Source organism: Heptranchias perlo, chromosome 13, assembly GCF_035084215.1.
Source record: "Heptranchias perlo isolate sHepPer1 chromosome 13, sHepPer1.hap1, whole genome shotgun sequence".
In the NCBI taxonomy this organism is placed as follows: domain Eukaryota; kingdom Metazoa; phylum Chordata; class Chondrichthyes; order Hexanchiformes; family Hexanchidae; genus Heptranchias; species Heptranchias perlo.
The window spans coordinates 18,818,443-18,842,386 of record NC_090337.1 but is presented as its reverse complement, the minus strand read 5'-3'; the positions used below and the strand labels follow the sequence as shown (position 1 = coordinate 18,842,386).

The 23,944-nt window shown below is 42.4% G+C and overlaps 1 protein-coding gene across 7 annotated transcripts in view; it reads left to right on the top strand.

The window, feature by feature from the left end:
• Window positions 1–2,201: 2,201 nt before the first annotated feature.
• agfg1a (ArfGAP with FG repeats 1a) overlaps window positions 2,202–23,944 on the top strand; it is a 62,729-nt gene continuing 40,986 nt past the window's right edge. The window contains exons 1-4 of one of the 7 annotated variants that reach the window (XM_067995089.1): window positions 3,405–3,493; window positions 7,266–7,313; window positions 14,068–14,161; window positions 19,693–19,808. In XM_067995089.1, the coding sequence (XP_067851190.1) occupies window positions 14,108–14,161; window positions 19,693–19,808 (170 nt within the window). In that variant the 5' untranslated portion in view covers window positions 3,405–3,493; window positions 7,266–7,313; window positions 14,068–14,107. Of the gene's footprint in view, window positions 3,494–7,265; window positions 7,314–9,666; window positions 9,831–14,067; window positions 14,162–19,692; window positions 19,809–23,944 lie in introns of those variants that run through there. The other 6 variants (XM_067995091.1, XR_010965431.1, XM_067995088.1 and 3 more) reach the window with 6 other exon arrangements.

The window sequence follows — 23,944 nt, the reverse complement described above, 5'->3', positions numbered from 1 at the left end:
GTTTACCAGGGAGGCCGGGATGGAACTATATCACCAACCGCAGCACCAAATGAAGCCCAGCCACAATGGCATTCCAAGCATAACTAAAAGGCAAATCGTGTTTGACGAATCTATTTGAGATTTTTGAGGGTGTAACTAGCAGGGTAGATAAGGGGGGGATCAGTGGATGTAGTATATTTGGATTTTCAAAAGGCATTCGATAAGGTGCTACATAAGAGGTTGTTACACAAGATTAGGGCATATGGAATTGGGGGTAATATATTAGCGTGGATCAAGGATTGGTTAACGGACAGAAAACAGAGAGTAGGAATAAACGGGTCATTTTCGGGTTGACGGGTTGTAACTACTGGGGTGCCGCAGGGTTTGGTGCTTGGACCACAGCTATTTACAATCGATATTAATGACTTAGATGAAGAGACCAAGTGCAGTGTATCCAAGTTTGTTGATGATACAAAGCTAGTTGGGAAAGTAAGCTGTGAGTCTGCAAAGGGATATCGACAGGTTAAGTGAGTGGGCAAGAAGGTGGCAGATGGAGTGTAATGTGGGGAAATGGGAGGTTATTCATTTTGGCAAGGAAAAATAGAAAAACAGAATATTTTTTACATGGTGAGAAACTATTAAATATTGGTGCTCAGAGGGATTTGGGTGTCCTTCTACACGAAACACAGAAAGTTAACATGCAGGTACAGCAAGCAATTAGGAAGGCAAATGGTATGTTAGCCTTTATTGCAAGGGAGTTGGAGTACAAAAGTAAGGTAGTCTTGCTGTAACTGTACCGGGCTTTGGTGAGACCACACCTGGCGTACTGTGTGCAGTTTTGGTCTCCTTACCTAAGGAAGGATATACTTGCCTTGGAGGCGGTGCAACGAAGGTTCACTAGATTGATTCCTGGGATGAGAGGGTTGTCCTATGAGAAAAGATTAAGTAGGATGGGCCTGTATTCTCCGGAGTTTAAAGGAATGAGCGGTGATCTCAATGAAACATATGGGATTTTGGGAGGGCTTGGCGGGGTGGATGCTGAGAGGATGTTTCCCTTGGCTGGGGAGTCTAGAACTAGGGGACATAGTCTCAGGATAAGGGGTCGGACATTTAGGACTGAGATGAGGAGGAATTCCTTCACTCAGAGGGTTGGGAATCTTTGGAATTCTCTAGCCTAGAGGACTGTGGATGCTCAGTCGTTGAGTATATTCAAAGCTGAGATCGACAGATTTTTGGACTAAAAGGGATATGGGGATTGGGCGGAAAAGTGGAGTTGAGGTTGAAGCCATGATCTTATTGAATGGCGGAGCAGGTTCGAGGAGTCGTATGGCCTACTCCTGCTCCTATTTCTTACGTTCTTATGTTCATGACTACAAGGGCTGTCCTTATTACTTGCTGGCACCTCAGGATTTTTTTGCAATTAGATTCATCTTCCAACAGTCTTTGTAAAAAATGGGGAGTTCTGTTTTTGGTGTGGCCTGCACAAAGACTTAGCACCCTTAAGAGCAATAGAATAGGGGTTCACTCCATGATGTCAAGGTGGGGAGCAAATGGAGATGAGACACTACCCACATCAAGGAAGGGAATATGTGGAAGCATATCAATACCTGCTGCTCTGTGTACCACTTAGTAGTAACTGTGTGCATGTACCATACATGCACAAAGCCATAGAATATCAACTGAGGTAGTTATAGTCTAGATTCACATATATTTAGATCAAATTTATGATCTGTTTTCTGTACTAAATTAGCTGTGCTCATTTGAGGCTGTAATGGGTCACCAAAATTGACTTCAGCAAGGACAGGGAGGAGAAAGTCAATTGCATGTCACGGTCTAGGATTTATGTTGTTGGCGGCCAATCATCTCAGCCCCAGGACATTGCTGCAGGAGTTCCTCAGGGCAGTGTCCTAGGCCCAACCACCTTCAGCTGCTTCATCAATGACCTTCCCTCCATCATAAGGTCAGAAATGGGGATGTTCGCTGATGATTGCACAATGTTCAGTTCCATTCGCAACCCCTCAGATAATGAAGCAGTCCGTGCCCGCATGCAGCAAGACCTGGACAACATTCAGGCTTGGGCTGATAAGTGGCAAGTAACATTCACGCCAGACAAGTGCCAGGCAATGACCATTTCTAACAAGAGGGAGTCTAACCACCTCCCCTTGACATTCAACAGCATTACCATCGCCGAATCCCCTACAATCAACATCCTGGGGGTCACCGCTGACCAGAAACTTAACTGGACCAGCCACATAAATACGGCGGCTACAAGAGCAGGTCAGAGGCTGGGTATTCTGCGACGAGTGACTCACCTTCTGACTCCCCAAAGCCTTTCCACTATCTACAAGGCACAAGTCAGGAGCTTGATGGAATACTCTCCACTTGCCTGGATGAGTGCAGCTCCAACAACACTCAAGAAGCTTGACATCATCCAGGACAAAGCAACCCACTTGATTGGCACCCCATCCACCACCCTAAACATTCACTCCCTTCACCATCGGTGCACCGTGGCTGCAGTGAATACCATCTACTGGATGCACTGCAGCAACTCGCCAAGGCTTCTGCGACAGCACCTCTAAAACCCGCGACCTCTACCGCCTAGAAGGACAAGGGCAGCAGGCACATGGGAACAACACCACCTGCATGTTCCCCTCCAAGTCACACACCATCCCGACTTCGAAATATATCGCCGTTCCTTCGTCGTCACTGGATCAAAATCCTGGAACTCCCTACCTAACAGCCCTGCGGGAGAACCTTCACCACACGGACTGCAACGGTTGAAGAAGGTGGCTCACCTTCACCTTCTCAAGTGCAATTAAGGATGGGCAAAAAATACCGGCCTCGGCAGCGATGCCCACATCCCATGAACGAATAAAAAAAATCACTAGCTGGTCCAGAGAAAACCTTCTTTGCAGCCAGATCACTGAGTGAAAACTGTATTTATGCACAGAACTACGCAGTGCAACTGCAATATACAACACAGATTGTTTAATAGCCCTCGAGAACAATATTCTTATTCGACTACATACTGTTTTTCAAACAGTTAACTGAACGAATGGTTTGTGGTTAGAAAGAAACTAGCTCTATTCGGGAAGAAATATGCTAATACCTTTTTCAATGGCAAAATAACAAATGCACAAAAAGATTTGTGGGGCAGGTGCAGTTACCCCACCGCCCCAAACACTCCTGGACCTACAGCTGCTCAATTGGTCGCCATGACTTCGGGTCCGCCTTTAATCCCTCCCCGTGTGAGTGTGCCGGAAGTGGTGTGCAGTTTTCCGGTTGTGGGGGTGTCCGCCTCTAGTCCCTCCCCGTGCTGTGTCCTGTCTGGGTATCTGCTCAATCCCGTCTCCATGGCTGCCAAGCGAAAGCAGGAGGAGAAGCACCTGAAGCTGCTACGGGACATGACAACGCTCCCCCACAACAGGAAATGCTTCGACTGCGACCAGAGAGGCCCGACATACGTAAACATGACCATCGGCTCCTTCGTCTGCACGTCCTGCAGCGGCATCCTGTGAGTATGAGAGCCCGGGGTGGCCAGGCCTCGCCCCACCAGCATCATAGAGAGCAAGGAAGAGATGGGGCATAACAGAAAGAGAGACCGTCTCAGAGAGAATAGATAGAGAGTCACAAAGGACGGGGGGCAGGGGTGGTGGTGGTGGCGGAGATGGAGCATAGCAGAGAGAGACCGTCTCAAAGAGAGTCAATATGTAGTTGAGAGACACAAAAGACCGGGGTGGGGGGAGGGGGTGGTGAAAATGGAGCATCGCAGAAAGGAGAGAGAGCCCCAAAGGAGATAAAGAGAAAAACCGTCCTGAAAAGACGGGGGGTGGGGGAGAAAAGCTATTCTGTCGAGGTTCGGGATGGGGGGTTAAAGAGAGAGACTCGCAGCACGTTGCGGAGAGAGGCTCATGGTGGGTAAGAGAGTAGGTATAAAAGATAAGTCATTATACTTAGATCAGAGGGAGAGAATCTATCCCATGAGATGAGAGAGGTAAACCACCTCAGAGAATAGGGAGAGAGAGAGAGAGATAACGTTATCCCATGGAGTTAAGGAGAGAGAAATCGATGCCTTAGAGAGAAAATTGAAGAGAAGCTCCTAGACAAGAAAGAGCCTGAAGATCGAGCGAGACTGTCAGCGAATTAAAGCAAGAAACCCTTGACACCAGAAAGAGAGAGAAAAACAGACCACCCCTAATGACTAATGGAGAGAAGGGGAGAGCGACCAGTGCAGATAGTGAGGAAAAACATAGCCTAGAGAACTGGAAATGTTTAATGCTCGCACTGATCTGCACTACCAGTAGGGCACTTGTCCACCGGCAGAACATAAATTGAAATGTGAATGTGGGCTGCCTATGATTTTCCAACCATTAACAGGAAACACAAGAACAAAAGAAATAGGAGCAGGAGTAGGCCATATGGCCCCTCGAGGCTGCTCGGCCATTTATTAAGATCACGGCTGATCTTCGTCCTCAACCCCACTTTCCTGCCTGATCCCCAGATCCCTTGAATCTTAGTCCAAAAGTCTTTTGATCTCAGTCTTGAATATACTCAACGACTGAGCATCCACAGCCCTCTGGGGTAGAGAATTCCAAATATTCGCAACCCTCTGAGTGAAGAAATCCTCCTCATCTCAGTTCTAAATGTCTGACCCCTTATCATGAGACTATGACCCCTAGTTATAGACTCTCCAGGCAGAGGAAACATCCTCTCAGCATCTACCCTGTCGAGCCCTCTTAGAATCTATGTTTCAATGAGATCACTTCTTATTCTTCTAAACTCCAGACAGCATAGACCTATTCTACTCAATCTTTTCTCATAGGACAACCCTCTCATCCCAGGAATCAATCTAGTGAACCTTCATTACATCGCCTCCAAAGTAAGTATATCCTTCCTTAGGCAAGGAGACCAAAACTGCACATAGTACGCCAGGTGTGGTCCCACCAAAATCCTGTACAGTTACAGCATGACTTCCTTACTCTTGTACTGCAACCCCCTTGCATTAAAGGCTATTTGCCTTCCTAATTGTTTGCTGTACCTGCATGTTAAATTTCTGTTTCGTACAAGGACATCCAAATCCCTCTGAACACTAACATTTACATTCCATGTAAAAAATATTCTGTTTTTCTATTTTTCTTACTGAAGTGAATAACCTCACATTTCCCCACGTTATACTCCCTCCGCCACCTTCTTGCCCATTCACTTAACCTGTCTATCCATTTGCAGATTCTGCATCCTCCTCACAACTTACTTTCCCACCTAGCTCTGTATAGTCAGCAAACTTGGATACACTACACTCGGTCCCTTTATCTAAGTCATTAATATAGATTGTAAATAGCTGAGGCCCAAGCACCGATCACTACAGCACCCACTAATTACAACCTGCCAACCCGAAAATGGCCCATTTATTCCTATTCTCTTTTCTGTCCGTTAACCAATCCTCAATCCATGCTAATATATTGTCTCCCCCATCCCATGAGCCCTAATCTTGTGTAACAACCTCTCATGTGGAACCTTATCGAATACCTTTTGAAAATCTAAATATACTACATCCACTCATTCCCCCTTATCTACCCTGCTAGTTCCACCCTCAAAAAAAACTCCAATAGATTTTTCAAACACGATTTCCCTTTTGTAAAACCGTGTTGACTCTGCCTAATCATATTACGATTTTCTAAGTGCCCTGTTACTATGTCCTTAATAATAAGGTACGGTAGCGTAGTGGTTATGTTACTGGGCTAGTAATCCAGAGGCCTGGACTAAAATCCAGAGTCACGAGTTCAAATCCCGCCACGGCGGCTGGCGAATTTAAATTCAATTAATTAAATAAAAATCTGGAATTAAAATACTAGTATCAGTAATGATAGCCATGAAACTACCAGATTGTCGTAAAAACCCATCTGGTTCACTAATGTCCTTTAGGGAAGGAAACCTGCCGTCCTTACCCGGTCTGGCCTATATGTGACTCCAGACCCACAGCAATGTGGTTGATTCTTAATTGCCCTCTTAGGGATGGGCAATAAATGTCGGCCTTGCCAGCGACGCCCACATCCCGTGAACGAATAAAAAAAAAATAGATTCTAGCATTTTCCCAACTACTGATGTCAGGCTAACTGGCTTATTGTTATGTTTTCTCTCTCCCTCCTTTCTTGAATAGCAGGGTTACATTTGCTACCTTCCAATCCACGGGGACCATTCTAGAATCTAGGGAATTCTGGAAGATCAAAACCAATGCATCCACTATCTCTGCAGCCACCTCTTTTAAAACTCTCTGATGTAGGCCATCAGGTCCAGGGGATTTGTTGGCATTTTAGTCCCATTAATTTTTCTAAAAAATTTTCGTTACTGATCTTAATTACTTTAAGTTCCTCCCTCTCATTATACCCTTGGTTCCCCACTCTATCCAGTATGTTTTTTGTGTCTTCTACTGTGAAGACAGATATAAAATACTTGTTTAACGTCTCTGCTGTTTCCTTATTCCCCATTAAAATTTCTCCTGTCTCTGCCTGTAAGGGACCCACGTTTACTTTCGCTAATCGCTTCCTTTTAGATACTTGTAGAAGCTTTTATAATTTTTTAATATTTCTCGCTAGTTTACTCTCATATTCAATTTTCTCCCTCTCAATTTGTGGTCATCCTTTGGTGAGACCTCACCTGGAGTACTTTGTACAGTTTTAGTCTCCTTATCTAAGGAAGGATATACTCGCCTTAGAGGTGGTGCAACGAAGGTTCACTAGATTAATTCCTGGGATGAGAGGGTTGTCCTGTGACGAGACAGTGGGTAAAATGAGCCTCTGCTCTCTGGAGTTTAGAAGAATGAGAAGTGATCTCGTTGAAACGTATAAAGTTCTGAGGGGGCTTGACAGGGTAAATGCTGAGAGCTTGTTTCCCCTGACTGGAGAGTCTAGAACTAGGGTCATAGTTGCAGGATAAGGGGTCGGCCATTTAGGACTGAGATGAGGAAGAATGTCTTCACACAGAGGGTTGTGAATCTTTGGAACTCTCTCCCCAGAGGGCTGTGGATGCTGAGTTGTTGAATTTGTTCAAGGCTGAGATCGATAGATTCTTGGACTGTAGGAGAATCAAGGGATATGGGGATCGGGCAGGAAAGTGGAGTTGAGGTAGAAGATCAGCCATGATCTTATTGAACGGCAGAGCAGGCTTGTGTTCTTTGTTCATGTTCTTTGCTGATTTCTAAAACTCTCCCAATCCCTCAGGCTTACTACTCTTTTTGGCATCATTGAAAGCCTCCTCTTGTAATGTTTAACTTTCCTTAACTTCTCTAGTTAGCCATGGTTGGATCACTTTTCCTGTGGCGTTTTTATTCCTCAAGGGTATGTATATTCGTTGGGAATTATGAATTTTTTTTTTTAATGTTTGCCATTGATTATTTACTGTCATATCTTTTGACCTAATTTCCCAATCTACCTTAGCCAACTCATCCCTCATACCTACATAATTGCCCTTGTTTAAATTTAAGACCCTAGTTTCAGACTTAACTACATCATTCTCAAATTCAATATGAAATTGTATCATATTATGATCACTCTTTCCCAGAGGATCCTTTGTTATTAGATTACTAATTAATCCTGTCTCATTACACAATACTAGATCTAAAATAGTCTGTTCCCTAGTTGGTTCCTCGACACATTGTTCTAGAAAACTGTCTTTGATACATTCCATGAACTCGTCCTCCAAACTACTTTTGCCAATTTGATTTGCCCAGTCTGTATGAAGATTAAAGTCCCCCATGATTATTGCAATGCCCTTGTTACATGCTCCTCTAATTTCCTGATTTATAGTAGCTATAATTACTGTAAGGGGGCCTGTAAGCTACTCCCACCAGTCTTTTCTGATCTTGTTATTTCTTAGCTCTACCCATACTGATTCTACATCCTGATTTTCTAAGCTAAGATCCTTTCTCACTACTGCCTTTATCTCATTCTTTCTTATCAGTGCTATTCTCCCCCCCCCCCCCCCCCCCCTTTTCCATTTTGTCTGCTTTTCTAAAAGTCAAGTACCCTGGAATATTTAGCTTCTCACCTTGGTCACCCTACAACCACACCTCAGTAATGGCTATTAGATCAAACCCATTTATCTCTCTTTGTGCCATTAATTCATCTATCTTGTTATGAATGCTTCGTGCATTCAGATACAGTACCTTTTAATTTTAACTTTTTACATTTTTTCCCTAATGTGACCGTAGTCACTAATGCCCTATTACCATTGTTAAACTCTCTGTCCCTTCCTGACACACTCGAGCTTGTTTTTACCCAAATCGCTACTCTGCTCTACAGCTTTGACTTTTCTTTTTAGACTGATAAAATTACCGTTACCTGAACCCTCCCCCACCCCTCCCCCTTCTTAGTTTAAAGTCCTATCTACCGCCCTAGTTACTCGATTCGCCCGGACAATGGTCCCAACCCAGTTAAAGTGGAGCCGTCCCAACGGAACAGCTTACTTCTTCCCCAGTACTAGTGCTAGTGCCCCATGAATTGAAACTCGTGCTTCCCACACCACTCTTTCAGCCATGCATTTAATATCTAATCAGTATGTCCCTATGCCAATTTGCATGTATATCAGGTAGTAATCCAGAGATTATAACCTTTCGAGGTTCTGCTTTTTAATTTGGTCCCTAGCTCCTCAAACTCCCTCAGCAGAACCTCATTCTTAGTTCTACCTATGGCGTTGGTTCCTACATGGACCACGACAACCGGCTCCTCCCCCTCATGCTCCAAGTTCTTTTCCAGCCTCGAGGAAATGTCCTTAACCCTGGCACTGGGCAGGTAACGCAGCATATGGGACTCCTGATAGCGGCTGCAGAGAACAGTATCTATCCCCTACCAATACCGCATTCCATTTTACTCTCCCCACCCTCCGCACATGAATGGCCCCCTTTGCCGTGGTCGGTTTGCCCATCCTCCCTACAGCCTTTGTTCTCATCCATACAGGTAACAAGTACCTCGTACCTGTTGGCTGAGGCTCCTCCATAACTGCATCCCGGGTCCCCATAACTGCCTGACTCGCAGTCACATCCTCCTATCCCTGACCACTGACCAAATCTAAACCACTACCTAACCTAAGGATGTAACTGCCTCCTGGATCAAAGTGTCCAGATAATCCTCCCCCCCCCCCCCCCCCCCCCCCCCCCCCACCTCCCTGATGTATCGCAATGTCTGCAGCTCAACAACTCTGAACCGAAGTTTCTCGAGTTGCAGACACTGCAGATGTGGTTGCCTGGGATCACGCTGCTCTCTACAAACTCCCACACGCTGCAGTTACGACGTACCACCTGCTCTGCCATCTCTATCTAACCTTGTTTTATTTATTTACTTAATTAGAGTTATCTGTGAACATAGCTCTACACTCTACAAAACGTCCCAGTGAAGGTAGAGGACAGGCCAGCCTTACAATGTGCCCCTGTGGACAAGCTGGCTGTTTACTGTTCATGTCATGCATCAGCGGAGTCTGAGGCTGACGCCAGTTTTATAGTGTGTCATAGTGGAGCCTACAGTCTGTGGCTTACACTGTGTATGATGTGCCCCAGTAAAGTGCAATAACAAAACTATGATAACTAAATTAATTCCTTCGGCATTAATTTTATCATTTTTAATTCTAGTTATCGTTCTGTAATCTTTTATTCTCTTTCGGGATGTGGGTGTCGCTGACAAGGCCGGCATTTATTGCCCATCCCTAATTGATCTGAGAAAGTGCTGGTGGGCTTTCTTGAACCACTATAGTCCGTGTTTATGACGGGTTGATACAACTGAGTGGCTTGTTAGGCCATTTCAGCCGGCAGTTAAGAGTCTACCGCATTTGGATGGGATTGGAGTCACACATAGGCCAGGACGGTAGGTTTCTTTTCTTCAAGGACATTTTTGAATCAGCAACTTCTGGATTATTGCGTTTAACTGCACACTTGGCCCTCGCCTGAAGTTGCTGTCTGATTTGCGCATAAACAACAGTGAGTGCTGTTAGCCTAACCGCTATTTTGACAATAAATCTGGCCCATTGTGCTGCCTGATTTGCATTGTTTACAGTGCCGACTGTTTCAGACATCTTTTAGAACCAGCCTATGATTTATTTGCCTTTTGTTGCTGTATGGAATGAGTGTTTAGCAGGGCCAATTTTGCAAATGAATAGCACGCTACTTGATTTCTGGAGATTTATGAAAGAACATTATAATAAGCACCAAACTGTTGATCATTCCTCCTCCTCCTCCTCCAAAAAGAAAAATGATAAGAACATCTTTTTCAGCAAAGGATGCGCTCAACTTTGTTTCTCTGCACCTCCTCCCTGTAATTTAATGGCCATCATGTGAAATTCAAATTCAGTCTTTCTGTTTTGGTGAAGTACAGTGCACCTTCTCTTCTCCGTGTTAACCGTAAGAGACCTGAAATAACTTAATTTGGGTCAGCGCTACCTCAATCCAAGACTGGCTGCAGTTTAGCAAAAATTTGAAATCTGTCAGTTTTTTTTTATCTATTCATGGGATGTGGGCATCGCTGGCAAGGCCAGCATTTATTGCCCATCTCTAATTGCCCTTGAGAAGGTGGTGGTGAGCTGCCGCCTTGAACTGCTGCAGTCCATATGGTGAAGGTACTCCCACAGTGCTGTTAGGTAGGGAGTGTCAGGATTTTCTCCCAGCGACGATGAAAGAACGGCGATATGTTTCCAAGTCAGGATGGTGCGTGACTTGGAAGGGAATGTGCAGGTGATGGTGTTGCCACGCGCCTGCAGCCCTTGTCCTTCTAAGTGGTAGAGGTCCGGATTTGGGGGGGGCTGGCGAAGAAGCTTTGGCGAGTTGCTGCACTGCATCTTGTAGATGGTACACACTGCAGACACAGTGCACTGGTGGTGGAGGGAGTGAATGTTTAAGGTGGTGGATGGGCTGCCAATCAAGCAGGCTGCTTTGTCTTGGATGGTGTCGAGCTTCTTGAGTGTTGGAGCTGCACTCATCCAGGCAAGTGGAGAGTATTCCATCACACTCCTGACTTGTGCCTTGTAGATGGTGGAAAGGCTTTGGGGAGTCAGGAGGTGAGTCACTCGCCGCAGAATACCCAGCCTCTGACCTGCCCTTGTAGCCATAGTATTTATATGGCTGGTCCAGTTAAGTTTCTGGTCAATGGTGACCTCCAGGATGTTGATGGTGGGGGATTCGGCGATGGATGGTAATGCCATTGAATGTCAAGGGGAGGTGGATAGACTCTCTTGTTGGAGATGGTCGTGGCGTGAATGTTACTTGCCACTTATCAGTCCAAGCCTGAATGTTGTCCAGGTCTTGCTGCATGCGGGCACGGCCTGCTTCATTATCTGAGGGGTTGTGAATGGAACTGAACACTGTGCAATCATCAGCAAACATCTCCACTTCTGACCTTATGATGGAGGGAAGGTCATTGATGAAGCAGCTGAAGATGGTTGGGCCTAGGACACTGCCCTGAGGAACTTGTGCAGCATTGTCCTGGGGTTGAGATGATTGACCTCCAACAACCACTACCATCTTGCTTTGTGCTCGGTATGACTTTAGCCACTGGAGAGTTTTCCCTCTGATTCCCATTGACTTCAATTTTACTAGGACTCCTTGATGCCACATTCTGTCAAATGCTGTCTTGATGTCAAGGGCAGCCACTCTCACCTCACCTCTAGAATTCAGCTCTTTTGCCCATGTTTGGACCACGGCTGTATTGAGGTCTGGAGCCGAGTGGTCCTGGTGGAACCCAAACTGAGCATTGGTGAGCAAGTGGCACGTGATAGAAGGTGTCGTCGACAGTGCTATCACTTTGCTGATGATTGAGAGTAGACTGATGGGGCGGTAATTAGCCGGATTGGATTTGTCCTGCTTTTTGTGGACAGGACATAACCTGGGCAATTTTCCACTTTGTCTAGTGGATGCCAATGTCATAGCTGTACTGGAACAGCTTGGCTGGAGGCGCAGCCAGTTCTGGAGCACAAGTCTTCAGCACCACAGCCGGGATGTTGTCGGGGCCCATAGCCTTTGCTGTATCCAGTGCACTCTGCCGTTTCTTAATATCACGTGGAGTGAATCAAATTGGCTGAAGATTGGCTTCTGTGATGGTGGGGATCTCGGGAGGAGGCTGCGATGGTCATCCACTCGGCACTTCTGGCTGAAGATGGTTGTAAACACTTCAGCCTTGTCTTTTGCACTCTTGTGCTGGACTCTGCCATCTTTGAGCATGGGGATGTTCAAGGAACCTCCTCCTCCCATTAGTTGTTTAATTGCCTACCACCATTCACGACTGGATGTGGCAGGACTGCAGAGCTTTGATCTGATCCGTTGGTTGTGGGATTGCTTAGCTCTGTCTATAGTATGTTGCTTCCGCTGTTTAGCTTCACCAGGTTGGCACCTCATTTTTAGGTATGCCTGGTGCTGCTCCTGGCATGCTCTTCTATACTTCTCATTGAACCAGGGTCGAACACCTGGCTTGATAGTACTGGTAGAGTGAGGGATATGCCGGGCCATGAGGTTACAGATTGTGCTGGAATACAGTTCTGCTGCTGATGGCCCAGAGTGGTTAATAGTGCGATATGACTGCTCTTTTGAGGTTAAAGCACGTTGGTAGACCGGAATAGAGAGAGCTTTGCCCTGCATTCGTATGTCAGTTTCTAAACTAGGATTGGGGCATAGTCCACAAAAATCTTTTTTTTTACGGTGAGCCCTAATTTACCTCTTAAGCCCATAGCTCCTGTTGAAGATCTCATTCTTGCGTTGCACCTGTTGTTTTTATATTGCACTTCTGGTGTGCAGAATAAATGGTAAAAGACAAATATAAAATGAGCTTGATGCACTATTAATGAGACCATTTGAAGAAATGATCTCACACTAGTAAGGAAGTAAATCAGCTACAGTATAAAAGTAGCCAGTGCAAATTGCCACCCAAAAATATGTCATGAAGATAAAAACAGAGTTTTGCAGCCAGCAATACCATACCATCTGTTAGATTTTAATGATTGAAAAGTGTTGCCAGAGGGTGAGCAAGTGCACAAGTGCAGTTTTGCTTTTCCTACCTTTACAGAAAATTACGCTGGCAATGAAAATGATTCTCACTTCTCATGTCACTGTGAAAATAGAGCCAATATTGCACCCCTTTCTGTAGTATTAAAACAAATAATGTGCTGTTTCTTCTCGGTCTCCAGTCGTAGTCTACTTGGCAGTAGGATTTCCCATTTGGTACTTTTTACCTTAATGTGATTCAGAGCTGGGACTATCCCAACAATCATAGCACAAATAAAAAGGCACTGCTAAACCTGTAAAGCCCCTTGGAGAATGAAAAATCATCTGACCGAATTGGGAATTGCTGTTACACAAAGGCAAGTGGGACACATTACTTTTTTTTAAAAAAAACCTCTTTAATTAGACTATCCCAGATAATCTAAGACAGATGTGTTTACATTTTAGCTGTGCTATCTATACCTGACCTGGGAGTGCTTGATGCTGACACCAGGTAAAGTAGAAAAGTGTTCCATTTTCCAATAGTAACATCCTTTACCATGATCACAAAACAAATAATCAAAAATGTTTGTTTAAAAGAAAATTAAATTTCAATTAATATTTTTCATCTCTGCATCAGTATTTACATCAGAGGTAAAAAAAAACAAGGTGAAATCAGAAATACACTGCCAGAGCTGTGAGTTGTTATTGTTATAGGTGGATACCAATGGGCTTCTACAAAATGGAAAATGTGGGAGGATATACAGTGAGTAGGGTGTTTCTTTGGAGTAGCAATAAATACTGAATCTTGCACCAGAGCTTTGTCAAAAAGGCCCTGCGCAGAGGGGAGAGTTTACTCCTTCTGTATGGGGCAGATTTGAAACTCTCTCCCAGAGAGAAAAGGAGAATCCTCTGACTCACTATTCCATCCAGTACTAGCAGTAAATTATACCCTATCTCAGAGGGGGGAGAGAAATGATCAGTAGAGGGAGCTATTATGGCTTGTAAAACCTAATAAGATGCCTTCAGATGGATGGTGTAGTTTATCGATTTAACTCAAGTTATTAAAAAGCCTCTGGAAGCATAAAATGCATGATTTGTAATAGCTGACAATATCACTTTTGTTTTTAAACCTCTAGACGAGGGCTGAATCCTCCGCAAAGAGTCAAGTCAATCTCCATGACCACCTTCACACAGCAAGAAATTGAGTTTCTGCAAAAACATGGTAATGAGGTAAGTATGATTGAGAACTTGTTTGAATTGATTTATTTTGTTTAGTGAGGTGGCACCAGATATTATTGATTATTGGCATGTTTTCGATATTTTTCACTTCTGATTTCAGGTTTGATTCTCTCGGATGAAACTATATGGAAAGAAAACATTCTTGTTTGTAATCTGCAGAAATTTCTGGGCTCTTGCCCCAAGATTACTTTGAGCCCTCCAGGTTTATTGGTAAAGTGTGATGACTGAGTTCAGTCCATTTGTGCTGACTACCCCAGATCTTGGAATATTAACCCTGAGAACGCTGGCAGATCTAGCAAAAATCTAGGCTCTCTCTAGGTTGACCATTTTCAGAAAGTGCACGTAGTATATCTCACCAAAGTGCCAGCTAGTCATGTGAGCCGTGGCAGTGAATGTAGTCAATAGGTGGTGGAAGCCAATTCAGTAGTAACTTTAAAAAGGGAATTGGATCTTTACTTAAAAAAGAAAAAATTGCAATGCTTTGGGGAAAAAGAAGGGAGTGGGGCTGATTGGTAGCTCTTTCAGAGAGCCAGCAAAGGCACGGTGGGCCTCCTGTGCTGTATGATTCTGTGATTCTATTCACGTTTTGGGGCGCTCACAACTGAGCACAATCCTCTCCTCATCTGACCTTCCCATACACATTCTTCTTGCAGAATGTGCTGGATAGTGATCAGGAGTGAGAACTCTGGCAATGTTATGCCTCTACCCCTTAACCCAGAGGGCCAAGTGTGCCCTTACTACCCACACTGGCTGAGATTGAACCTGGAACCCTCCTGAAATGTATGACTCGCCTATTTGCTCTACTCTAACCGTTTGGAAAGAAAAAAAATATTTTAAACACTTTGTTTACCTTTCTGAGCCTCCTAGGTCACACTGTCCATATTGGAGGCAGAAGCCTAATCCAAAATTGTCAGTGATCAGCTGAAAACAGACTCCCAATAGGAATTTTCAACTTCCAGTTGAAGTCTCTGAAATTTCACTTGGGGTTTGCAACCACATGAATCTTTGTATTTTTCTTGCATCAAAGTGAGACTTGCTACTGCTTGATGAGTTATTTGGGAGTAGGATTGCGCTCGGCAAAGATATATTGTCAAAACTAGGGCAGAAATGAAAGCTATTGCAAAATAAAAAGGGACCAAGAAGAATGTTACTTTAAAATCGTCTTTCTCCTCTCCCTCCTCTTCCCTAGGTAATATTGTTTATATTAATTTATTTTCTTTCTTCTCCCTCATATATAAATGCCAGGGCCGTAGTGTTCCACAGCCTTTTACTGCTCATTTCTGGAGTACACAATATTTCTTCATCTTGTATAACTCCCTCATGGAGCGCGTCATGGCTTGTGCCCTTGTGCCACTCAGCCTTAGCCCAAGTGTGCCTTGTGTCTTGCATCTAGTACCATTTGCCTTTGAATATCCTGTAAACAAGCCATGGCATAGATCTTATGGAATACTGTATTCTACACTTTTGTACCAATCCACATTGAAGCATACAGTATCCATTGCTCTAGTAATGTTGTTTTCTGTATCCATGCCTTAGTAGCAGAATCCAAAGTCATTCTTCCATTATTAGTTTCTATTAGTATAGTATTCATTCATACTACTTTTTTCAATCCTGTTTTATTGATGAGCTTGTTAAAGTTGCCTTTACCATTTTAGGCAAATGCTTGAAGTTTTTTTTTAGATACCAGGTAAAATATTAATGAAGAGTAGTGAGGAGAACGAGGCAGAGGTTTTGTAGAAAACTGAAAACTGCTCCAGAATGAATGCCATGGAAACTACATAAAATATTACTGGTATGTGGCAACAATCGATACATGTGTCTGCAGATCAAACTTGGCAAGAAATGAAGATCACATTAAAAATGGATCTGTTCTGAGCATGAAAATTGTTTTCTGTCAGCAAAGTTATAAATAACCTGAATCATGAATTTGAACTTCAAGCAAGCTATATAGCTACAATTTTCCTGTATATCCTTTTAATCTTATACTGCCTCTTCTTTCTCCACAATCGATATCTCCTTTATGAGGAGCTTGCATCAACCAGGAGGGAGCTGAGATCCCAAAGTCTATTTTAACTGTTTGCTCAGTTAGAACTCTATCCATTTCCTTTTTGAATCATCCACTTGTTTTCTTCTGGTTTAACACAGAAGTTTTTCACATCTGCCAATAATTTACATTAAAAGAACTTTCCTTAGGCCTCGCTCTACTTAAATGTCAGAAACCTTGTGGAACCTATCTACCACACCCTGTTGTCATTGGACCATTTCTCATTTCATAGAATCATAGAAAATAGGAGCAAGAGTAGGCTGTTCGGCCCTTCAGGCCTGCTCCGCCATTCAAAATGATCATGGCTGATCGTCTAACTCAGTACCCTGTTCCCGCTTTTTCCCCATATCCCTTGATCCCTTTAGCATTAAGAAATACATCTATCTACTTCTTGAATATATTTAATGATTGGCCTCCACTGCCTTCTGTGGTAGAGAATTCCACAGGTTCACCACCCTCTGAGTGAAGAAATTTCTCCTCATCTCGGTTCTAAATGGCATACCCCGTATCCTGAGACTGTGGGAGGGGGACATCCTCCTTGCATCTAGTCTGTTTGGATGCTGAATCTGTATCCTTCTGCTCCCCATAACTGCACCTGCTTTCAGAACTGTCAGAATACTGTTCCATGCCAAATATTTTATAAAGGATTACAGTATGATGAATTCCTGGAAGAGAAGCTATACATCAAGCCAAATAACAGTCCTGTAAGTGCATTATTTAAAACCATTATAGTTTTAATGTAACCAGATTTACTGCAAATTGTTGAATGGCAGAAAGTGACTGCTTACATGCTAGAATCCAGCCCTATTGCTAGTGGAAAAGTTGTTTCATCATTTCTGGAGGGGGATAGACAAATAAAATAACATTGAGAATGAGACATGTTGACAGATTTACCTGATTAACATTCTATAAGAGTGACACTTACCTGAATTTTTCTGATTTTTCTCTCTGAACTTCTCTTCTGAAAAATTCAAGGCCAATTTCTTTTGCGTGAGATTGATAAAAATATTAATTTTGGAAATAAACATCTGTGAAGAGAGAAGACAAGTGTCAGCATGGCTCTGTGGTAGTGCTCATCCCTCTGAATCAAAAGGTTGTGGGTTCACGCCCCACTCTAGAACATGACCATGTAATCTAGGTTGATACTTCAGTGCTGCACTGTCAGAGGTGCTGCCTTTTGTATGCAATGCACTATTCAAACAAGAGCAGGGAGTTCTACATGTCTAGGGCACCATATATCCATCAACCAACACCACGAAAAAAAACAGATTTGTGGGACCTTGCTGAGTGCAAGTTGGCTGTTGCATTTGCCTACATGATGACAGTGGCTACACTTCAAAAGTAATTAATTGGCTGTGACGCTTTTGGGACATCTGGAGGACATGAAAGATGTTATATGAATGCAAGTTTGTTTAACATTTCAGGAGTGCATCCTTCATCAGAAATGTTATTATTGTTCTGTGTGTCTGCTTCTGTCTACAAAAAGTACTCTGGTGAATGAGAAGCAGCTTTACTTAAAAGCCTAATAAGTTGAACCTACAGACTACTTAAGGGTTTGGAGATGTAATTCTGTATATTTAATTGATGAGTTGCATACAGTTTGTAATTAATGTGGTGGAAGATCAGCAGAGCTCTGGGCTTTTGGCTACATCGCTCCCTTTCCATTAAAAAGGCTGATAGGAGCCCAGAATAACACTGACACCATTCCGAGAAAGAGGTCTGCATCTCCTTCACAATTCCTCAACATTCAGGCATGCTCGATAAACTCCCACTGTGAGCCAATCCCATTGGAACTATGCGTTCACTCCCCAATAAATTCTTGGAAACACATCTCCGACGTGTATGCCTCTAGAAAGCCTTAGGCCTGAAAGTGAGAACTAGGTCACCAGTTAACTGAGGAGGAATTGAAAGAAGTGTGGAAACAGACTCTCATGACTACGACCTACAACAGAATGCAGAAGGGTCAGTTCAAGATAATGCATTGAACATATCACAGCTGACATCTGATCCACAAATTCCACCCTTCCCTGGGAGACAAATGTTGGAAGTTCTGTGGCCAAAATGATACACTGCTGCACACGTTCTGGTCCTGCCCCCTGATTTGTTCTGGACAACAACCCAAAATGCCGTAGAGAGTAAGACGGGGTTTTCAATCCCTGCAGAACAAGCTGGGTCTACTCACTGTGGAGCAAATATTCCTGGAAAACGCATACAATATAGACTACCCCAATGTATTCCTCTAGCCGTACACTGAATTCATAAAGTAATTTCTTCTTGAGGAAAATCAATTTAAAAAAAACACATGGGTTGGTGCAGATGGCACTGCTAACTACAAAGATGATTCATTGCTCCCTGCTTCCTCACTGTGGTGGAATATAGCACTCTCCTCAGCAAATGCCAATCAGAAAGGGGGATATATGGATGGATCCTGCATGGAATGTGGGGAAAATAACAAGCAATCTGGAACCCATTCCTGGAAGCCTATTTGACCCAAGCACCTTTCACACAAATCTGGACTAGTGCCCAAGAGAGGCAGACAAAAGCCACAAAGTAAGCCCCTTCCTAGTGTGTCACAAAGGCCAGTGCCCCAACCTTACAAGACTCATTGCCATATTTATAAAAGCCTTGATACCCCCAAGCCGACAAAATCCCAGGGACTGTCATAAAGTTACCGTGACCCTCCACCTTCCTCCTCACATAGACTACCCTAATGTATTCTTTAAAGTACTACATGCCTAACTCTACAATGCCTTCATAAGTTGTGCGTATGTACTTTTTTCTTGAGGAAAATCAATTTTTAAAAAATAATTTTACCTAACTATCAAAACATCTGTGTAGCTTCACCCGTGACTACAGTATATATAACCAGTTAAATTTGTTGACTCATTCAGATGTTCTTCAGTTACGTGTCATTTAAATATTAAATTCAATGTGTATGTTGTACATGCATTCTACCTTCAATAGAAAAAATCCATTGCATTACATCCATGAGAAGTACACAGTAGAACCCTTGTAGATTTTTTGATCAGTCTAAATTTCTAATGCTCATTCACTGCCCTGTCCTGAGCTGGATGGAGGGGTCCATCCTCCTCCATTTTTTTCTTTGGAGTGTTTTTGCTTGCCTCTGGTGTTTAACTAGTTGTGTGCAGAATCTGGCCAAGTTGGGCTACTCCAACACACTCTTACCGTTCCATCTTATGATTATACATTCTGATTTTTATGGTGGTTCATATGGTGCAGTTTATATGGCCCGTAAGACAATGACAGAGCTACATTTTAATTTGTAAAAAAGCACTGTGAATGAATGCATGCATAATCTGCACTTTTAGAACTGTACTGGCAATATGAAGCTACATTTGCATCTTCTCAGTACATCTGCCCATAACTGCTGAAAAACAAGTCTAAACATAAGTCCTTACAACTGGTATATTTGTCATTTTTAACAGGATGCCGTTTTCTGCATTTTTTTTAAATTCAGGTGTGCAAACAGATTTGGCTGGGATTGTACGATGAAAGATCATCAGTTTATCCAGATTTCAGAGATCCTCAGAAAGTCAAAGATTTCTTGCAGGAAAAATACGAGAAGAAAAGATGGTAAATATTAAATCTCTGCTTGTTCATGTGGACTGTGGCTAAACAGAGAGATGTGCTAGTCAGCCCCCTGTGAGTGTTCATCCAGTTCTACAAATTAAGCTCATCTGTTGTCAGGTCTTGGATCAAAACCTATAAGTAGAACGTGGAAGGACTGTGCACATTCATGCCAATATCACGGGGCAGTGAGCTTTGTGTTAAAAATGCTGGGAATTGCAACATGGAAGTCAAGTACCATGATGGGAGGAAACAAGTGAAGAGGGAGGCACATGTAGGATATTGCTACGTGGAAGATGAAGCACCTCAAGACATGACACAACAAATCAAGATGTACGTAGTGAGATGTTTTGGGAAAGAGGGAGTATGAAGACATAAAATGGGGTAGCATTTAGTGAAATGTGATGTAGGAACATGGGAAGTGCGTAGGCAGGTATAATAGGAATGGAGAAATGTGTAGTGAAGTGTGCCATGTGGAAGGCGAAGGAAGGAATGAGTCATGGGGGAGGAAAGGGAGCTGACAGGTATCACTTCTGTTACCATGTTGTTGACTAGTGAAGGAAGTAGTTGCCTTGTTGTTGGCATGCGGTGAATGAAGGTCATTCTATTCAGAGAGAATTCCTTGAGGGTCCCCAAATAATGGAAGCATTATTCACAGAGTGTCAACTTTCCAATATTAATAGTCTTGTAGGAAGTAATCTGATATCTGGTCAGTGTGATATGCAATGCTGGTTCACTTAGGATTCCTACGGCTGTTGTGAATGGAACAAACATTATATTTTTAAAATTCTTCAGTAGCTCAAAGATTCTAACCCAGAATCCTTTAACTTTAGGACAAGTCCAAAACAGATGACCAAAAGTACCTTGGCTTTCAGCACATCTCCACAGGTACTACTTTGTCATAATCCCACTTTCATTACTGTAATGGGTGTGACGGAGGCACCCTTAAGAATCTTAAATTGGAGTAAACAGAAGTTGATTATAATAGTTGCCTAATAAATGCATTTGTGTAACGTTTTATCTCACCCATGGCCTTCACCTGCTGATCCTTTGCACACTTTCAAAACCGAACACACATCTTTGGGATTACATTTAGTAAAGAATTTTTGTGTTGGAAGTTGGGGTGGGGGGCATCGGAAAAATATGCATCCAGAAGATCTGTTGCAGTTGGCTTAGTTAGAATGTTCTTAACTAGATGGGTGGGCTTGCTATTGTCACAGTCCTGTTAGTTCATTATCACATTAGTTCACATGTAAGTAAAGGTATCAAGGGAACCAGAATTATTTCCTGGGACAACCTTACTGATATATCTGATAAATTGATGGCATGTGCTCAATACCATATCTCCAGATTTAACTGAATTGTCTTCCTCCAGTAAAATAAGAAAATCCCAAAGGGGTGACCTAATATCTTGCAGTAGGGAAGTTGTCTTGCCAAAGGGCCCATTTCCCATCATGAATAAAGGGTTATGTTCTCATTCTGGGATTGCATGTAGATGAGTGCTACTAGGATTATCAGTATTTCAGTCAGCGTGAGTGTGTCAGGATAGAGTGGGTGAAGTCAGTAAATGAGGGCATAATGTTAGGTGAGTGGGTGTAGCATACAGGAGATGTATTGACATGCAGGATGGATGGAGCCAATAGCTAAGGGGATGCATCTGGCATGTCGGGAAATGAGAATGTGGAAGCTTTAGTCCTCCTGATGACCTTTCCAGCTGCATGGTGAGAAATGATCACTTTATTGTTTCAAAATAGTATTTCATCTCACTTTGGAAAGGAGGAATCATTGTGAATGTATTGTTAAAATGTCAACTGCAACAAAACTAATTACAATATCAGAAGATAAAGGTAAGACCCAGAAAAAGACTATTTAGTCCATCGAGGCTCAAGTGCAGGACCTGTTCACACCATTTTCATCTCTCACCTATTATTGTAAAGCTCATATTCCTCTGCTGCCTGTCAAGTTGGGCGTGTGTTTGTCTTTTTTTTTAAATTATTGAATACTTCAGCTGAGGTTTGCTTGCATATACTGCTCTAGGTGACAGCTTGTTCCATGAGTTAGCAACTCTTGAGACTTGGTAAATGACCCTGAATAAATACTGCAGGTTATTCTGCACTCACCATGCTGTCTGTGGAACTGTGAGTAAGTACTCAATAGGAGACACCATTTACTGGACTCTGAGAAACTCCAAATGAAGATTTCCCCCCCCCTTTTGATTTACAGAATCAGGTTTGAAAATGTATATATTGACATATCTCTAAGCCATGCAATAAATCATATGCCTGTATTTTGCCAGTCTTTTCCCATTGTTGGCACCGATATAGACTCTGGTTACCATTTTAGCATGTTAGCCACGGAGCAGCAGCCCTGTGCTGCTGTAACTCTTAATAGGAAACCTATTGATATAAGGAGAGGAGCTGTATGAAGACTTTTTTGCTTTAGCACAATTTAGTAGAACAACATGAGTGAATAATCTATATTTTATCATTCTCAATAACAAAACATTAATGTTAAGAGCCTGTTTCTGAATAAATTAAGCTTAGATGCTGTCCTAGTGATTTTAGTGCTTGCAAACTTATTTACTTTATCTCAAGAAGGCAATTGAAAGGCAAAATAAGCAATCCCATTTCTCCATTACAAGTTTTTAGCAAATGTCACGTGTTGAAATAATTGAGGTTCTGGTGTGTTAATACTTTGGGTTGTGATGCATTAATTTAATTTAAGGTTGGGTGAATTGATATAGTTTAGGATATTGTACAATTACCATAGTAATGAATGGGTTTTGGTGTAACAATAGTTTGGGTTGTGGTGGACTGAAGCTTATCTGTTACATTACTTCATCTTTGAGTTCTTCATCAAATTTATTGTAGCAAAGATAATTTTAATAAAATTAGACCTTTAAAAATATAATTGTGGGTTAGAATAACAAGTTGTATGTTTTTTGAAACAGTAAACTATCTCCACATGTTTGAGGGGAAATTAATAGAGAAACAGGCTAATAATTTCTGTATTGCTTAGAGTCATCACTGTCAATCAAAATAATCGTGGCTGAGGTCATGATATTCACTATAATCGCCTCATTCTACACTTCTTGATAAACATCCTATTCTGATGGAACTGCACAAGGTAATGGTCTTCTCAGAAGACTATAGAGCGAGATACACTGCTCAATCTCTTGTAGCAGTGTACTGAACCTTTTCCTGTGTTCTTTGAGGATGATTAAGATCAGTTCCATTTCCTTCCCAGAGATAGCACTTACAAGTGTTTATCACTTATACAAAGATTTAAACATTTTTTGCCTATTCCAATGCCTTAGAAGAGTTACTAGGATTTAATGCAACAGCAATGGGAAAAGCTATCCCTTTTAGAAATCAGATTTACAAGTGATTTTCTTGGGGTTTTTTTGTCTCTTCAAAATATTAGTTTAGTTTAGTTCAGAATTTTGCCCTTCAATAAGAGAGTTCTTATTAAGAACATTGTAGAGTCAAAATCACACATGGAACTATGAGCTTTAACAGTGTTGCTGTATACTTACGAATCGTTCTCCTACTGATGCAGGTTGAGAGTTAGTTACTTTCATACTGATGGAGGGAGAGTTTACCTCGACCACTGAGAGAGTGAAACTGCACTTTACTATGGAGATTAAAGAGTGGTATTGGTAAGCTATGTCCCCATTAACACAAATCAATCTATAAATGAAATGGGAGAGACAAATAAAGGAACTAAAACAAAGAATGCAAAAATAAATACAAATGTAAAAGTGAAATAGAATTAGTATTTCACATACCATGCAGCAATGCTAACTATTGTGTTTCACTGCAATCATAGTAAAACCTAATAGTTCAATTAAAACATTTTTATTTCCTTCTGTAACAGGGCAGCAGCAGGGAAAGGACATCTCATAGAAACGTGCTGCTACTTTAAGTCAACAATCTCTCCTCAATCCCTTCATCTGTTTCTTATTTCTGCATCTACTGACATTTGAAATAATACCCTCACCATCGACTCATTCAGCAGAATGTCATGCAGAAATCCCATAAAACAGTTGTAGCTGATAATTTGTTTTTTTGGTAAAACTGCAGTCTATTAATGGTGTTGACAATTTTGTTTTGTACAGTAAGCTAGTTGGTCAGTCTTCAATA